This window comes from Alligator sinensis, unplaced genomic scaffold (genome assembly GCF_000455745.1).
Source record: "Alligator sinensis unplaced genomic scaffold, ASM45574v1 scaffold93_2, whole genome shotgun sequence".
NCBI classification, from domain to species: domain Eukaryota; kingdom Metazoa; phylum Chordata; order Crocodylia; family Alligatoridae; genus Alligator; species Alligator sinensis.
The window spans coordinates 3,256,128-3,260,036 of NW_005841854.1; the positions used below are offsets into that span (position 1 = coordinate 3,256,128).

General features: G+C 41.3%; 1 protein-coding gene across 17 annotated transcripts in view; it reads left to right on the forward strand.

Moving 5' to 3' along the window:
• Window positions 1–3,909, forward strand: part of RYR2 (ryanodine receptor 2) — an 847,904-nt gene that overhangs the window by 655,081 nt on the left and 188,914 nt on the right. For all 17 annotated transcript variants that reach the window (XR_003095960.1, XM_025213656.1, XM_025213760.1 and 14 more), the window contains one exon: window positions 2,814–2,929. Coding sequence is in view for 16 of the 17 variants with exons in the window: in XM_025213656.1 (XP_025069441.1) it covers window positions 2,814–2,929 (116 nt within the window). In the remaining variant the exon portion in view is untranslated. The remainder of the gene's footprint in view (window positions 1–2,813; window positions 2,930–3,909) is intronic.

Consider the following 3,909-nt stretch of genomic DNA (forward strand, 5'->3'; position numbering starts at 1 on the left):
TGCCTCTCTACAACCCCAGTGAGAGATTTGTCGTGCCCCTCACTTAGGAACACTGAGGCAAAGAACTCGTTGAGGAGTTCAGCCTTGTCCCCTCTGTCTGTCACCAATTGTTTCTGCCCATTTAGCAGGGGTCCTATTCCTCCCTGGGCCTTCGTTTTAGTCCCTATATATCTAAAAAACAATTTCTTGTTGTCTTTTACTTGGGATGCCATCCTCAGCTCCATGGTAGCTTTGGCCCGTCTAACTGCCTCTCTACAAGCACGAGCAGAGGAGGTATATTCGTCTTTGGTGATCTCTCCCTGTTTCCACTTTTTATGTGCTCCCCTTTTGTCCCTTAGGCTGCCCTGGATTTCTCTGGTCAGCCAGGGAAGCCTCCTGGCCCCTTTCCCCCTTTTGCCTCGCTCGGGGATCGTCTTGCTTTGTGCCCGAAGGATCATTTCCTTAAGGCACAGCCACCCTTCTTGGGCTCCCATCACTTCAAAAGTCCTACTCTGCAGTGCGTCCTTGACTAATCGCCTGAGTTCATTGAAATCAACTTTCCTAAAGTCTAGCACTTTCACCCTACTAGTTACCTTACCCACTCGACGTCTTATGGTGAATTCTATTATTAGGTGATCACTGTCCCCCAGATGGCTACCGATCTGTAGGTCCCCAACCATGACATCCCCCGTTGCCAATACCAGATCCAGTATGGCATTCCCCCTAGTGGGACCGTGTACCTCCTGTGTCAGGTGGAGGTCCTGTACACAGGTTAGAAACCTGTGTGAGTGGTGGGACTTTGCTGTCTGTGACTCCAAGCAGATGTCCGGGTAGTTTAGGTCCCCCATGACTACCGCCTCTTTAGCTTTTATGGTCTCCGAGAGTTGCCTCAGGAGCCCCGAATCCCTTTCTTCCCCTTGATGTGGGGGTCTGAAGGAATATGTAATATAGTTTGCTAAAATAGGCACCAAACACTTCCCAGTGATGTAGCTACCATCTAAGGGTTCAAGAAGAAGGCCTGACTCCACATCCATGTAGCTATAACAAGTTCAGTTTGCTTTACCAGGCATACCCATTCAAATGAGTACTCTCTTAGCTCTACTCTGGCCTCTTCTGGTATGAGAGTTTTAGAATATGTTCCTTTGCAGTGATATTACTGTTTGTTTAAACTGCATGTCTGTCAATTCTAGTCTACACCTGGAGCTGCCCCTTTGATGCCTGATCGCACTTTCACTAAACCTAAAGACATTGAAACAACGCAACACCAGCTGTTGTTTTAAATAGAACCAGTTCCATAAAGTTAGGTGGTTATGGTGTACTTAGCATTTTCCCTGCCTCCATTCCATCTGAGTCATCACCCCCAAAAGATTCCTTAGTAAGAATCTGCTATGTAAGTCAACAAATCCTGGTGGCTTGAAACAAAATGACAAGTCAGTGAGATGTTCTTAAGTTTACTGGATGAACTCAGTCAACAGTGTTCAGACATACAACATAACTCTTGAGGGCATATGAACAACACTTGCAGCAGCAGAAAGCTGACAGCCCTTGTCCTCGCAGCTTTACCTGTGGTAGGTTAGGGTGCTTTTGGTGTTACTAGGAAATATATCTTGTAGTTGTGTGATGGGGCTGATTGTTAGTTTTCTGAATGGAGACAAGAACTTGGAGGGTTTGGATAGGGTTGATCCTGTCTTGAGAAGGGGTTTGGAGTAGATGACCTCTGGCGGTCCTTTCCGTGGTCATTCCATGATTCTATGATTATAAGCTCAGGCAAAATGCATTGGAAAATTTTCTAATCTATGACCTCACCAAAATCAGTCTTGTAACCCCTGAATAATATAATGGAATGTTCTGCTAATAGTTTTCATGGGCTATGGTTCTCCAAGCACTAAGACATCACCTGCAGGTCAATGGTTGGGAAATGGTACTAATTCTGGAATCTGCCATCTTGAAATTGAGAACAAGCATCACCAGTGTCAAGCAAAATGCAACGCTATAGAATATTTCTTACTAATTTTGTACCAAAATCCCATTGGAATTTAGTGGGATGTGGTTGCTTAATCTACTTGGGCTCCGGTGAAAGTCTCAGGTCAAGTATGGTTTTCTAAGGATGAAGATGTTCAAACCCTGCCTGTCTCTGCAAACAGGACATGAGCTTTACTTTGCTAACTATTCTCTGTACTAAATGTATGTATTTATAAGTGTCTGTAGAAATTAAAGTTTATTGGGGTGGAGGATGGGAGATGCGGGGAGTGTTGGCTGATAGAGCATAGATGTCCAGAATGAATTTCAACATAAAAAGGTGAACTGCTGAAAAATCGTAATGCCATTTCAGCAAAAATCTCAAGAAAAAGGATTTAAAAAGATGCACACATTGCATGATTTGCACTAACTTAGCCCATTGGGGCATCCATGATCTGAGGACCTGGGAAATTATCCTGATTGATTCTTTCAACCAAGACAAAAAACTGACTTGGGACATTTCAAAACTGCTTAGCCTTAGAAGGGTCAAAGCATAGGGAACAATGTTAAAAAGTAATGTGTACTTGATAAGGAAAGAAGCATAAAATGTTGTAAGAATAGCATTATTTGGAAAGTGCTCATCTTCTACACACTTTTTATTTGATGAGCCTACATTTTTGGTAAGTAACTGACCAAAACATAAGTAGGATAACTTTGTGAGACATCAAGGAAAATTGGGTTCCAAATATGTAATCAGTTTCATATTAACATAAATTTGAGGAATATCAGAGTAGGTAGCTTTGGGCTATTTAATGAATTATGGATGCTTTCAGTCCTTTTCGTGTGTATGGGAAGTAACTTATTTTTTATTTTAGAGGATTAAAGGATCTGGAGTTAGACACCCCTTCCATTGAGAAACGCTTTGCCTACAGTTTCCTTCAGCAGCTCATAAGATACGTGGATGAAGCACATCAGTACATACTGGAGTTTGGTACAGTACCTTTAACTGCATTTCTATTAAATATTATTAATCGAAGAACTTTATAGTTAAGATTTAAAAAACAACCAGTTTCCAAAAATGTCATGTATTGGGGCCTGGATATTATATTAATATTAGTATTTATGTTGAATTGTTTTATGCTTATATAAATTACACTTAGATCCAGAGCAGGTAGATGGCCAGGTATCCAGGGGTAACTGCTGAAGTGGATGGCACCTTGTTATTAGGTAGTATATGTTTGCACTTAGCAAATGATCCAACAGGGCTCCAGACACATGACTTCTGCACTACTGTAACTTATACTGGTCTAGTTTTACCCCTGGGTTTTTCCTGGGGTAGCTATTCCAGATTCTAGTAATTTATTTTTGCATAAGCCAGTGTAATATATTTTTGCTGCTTTAAGCACCCATGTAAAAGTGCAAACATGTTGTTTGTCCAGGCCGGTGCAAACGTGTTGTTGCTCCAGTCCAGTACAAACGTTGTTGCTCCAGGCCCTTGGAGAAGGACCCTTTTTCTCAAGGACCTTAGTCAGTATTATACTTTTTAGGGAAACATCAATGGAATGGTATAGTAAAAGTTAGTATTATGAATATGGATTGAGCATTACTTGGGGTGTATATCAGGTAGAACTTCTCCAAGTTCCCAAAAAGTTTCCATCTACTTGTGTAATAACTTCCACAGCTTAAACCTTATCTTGCAGATTTATAATAATAATTATAAGGACACATTTGTGCAGAGCCAGACTGAGGACTGGAATACCACTCTCCTGGCAAACTAAAGCAGTTCTTTATCCCACATATTTATTTGTAGCTAGTGACTATAAAGCAAACTGATAAACAGAAATCTAGAGAATTTCTTATTTTCTTACCTGCCCCCCTCTCCCACTTTCCAGGAGAGCTACTTAATCCACCGTAAACTTTCATTAAGCTTCCTGCTTACAACTTCATACAACTTAATGTCAGATTCCTGCT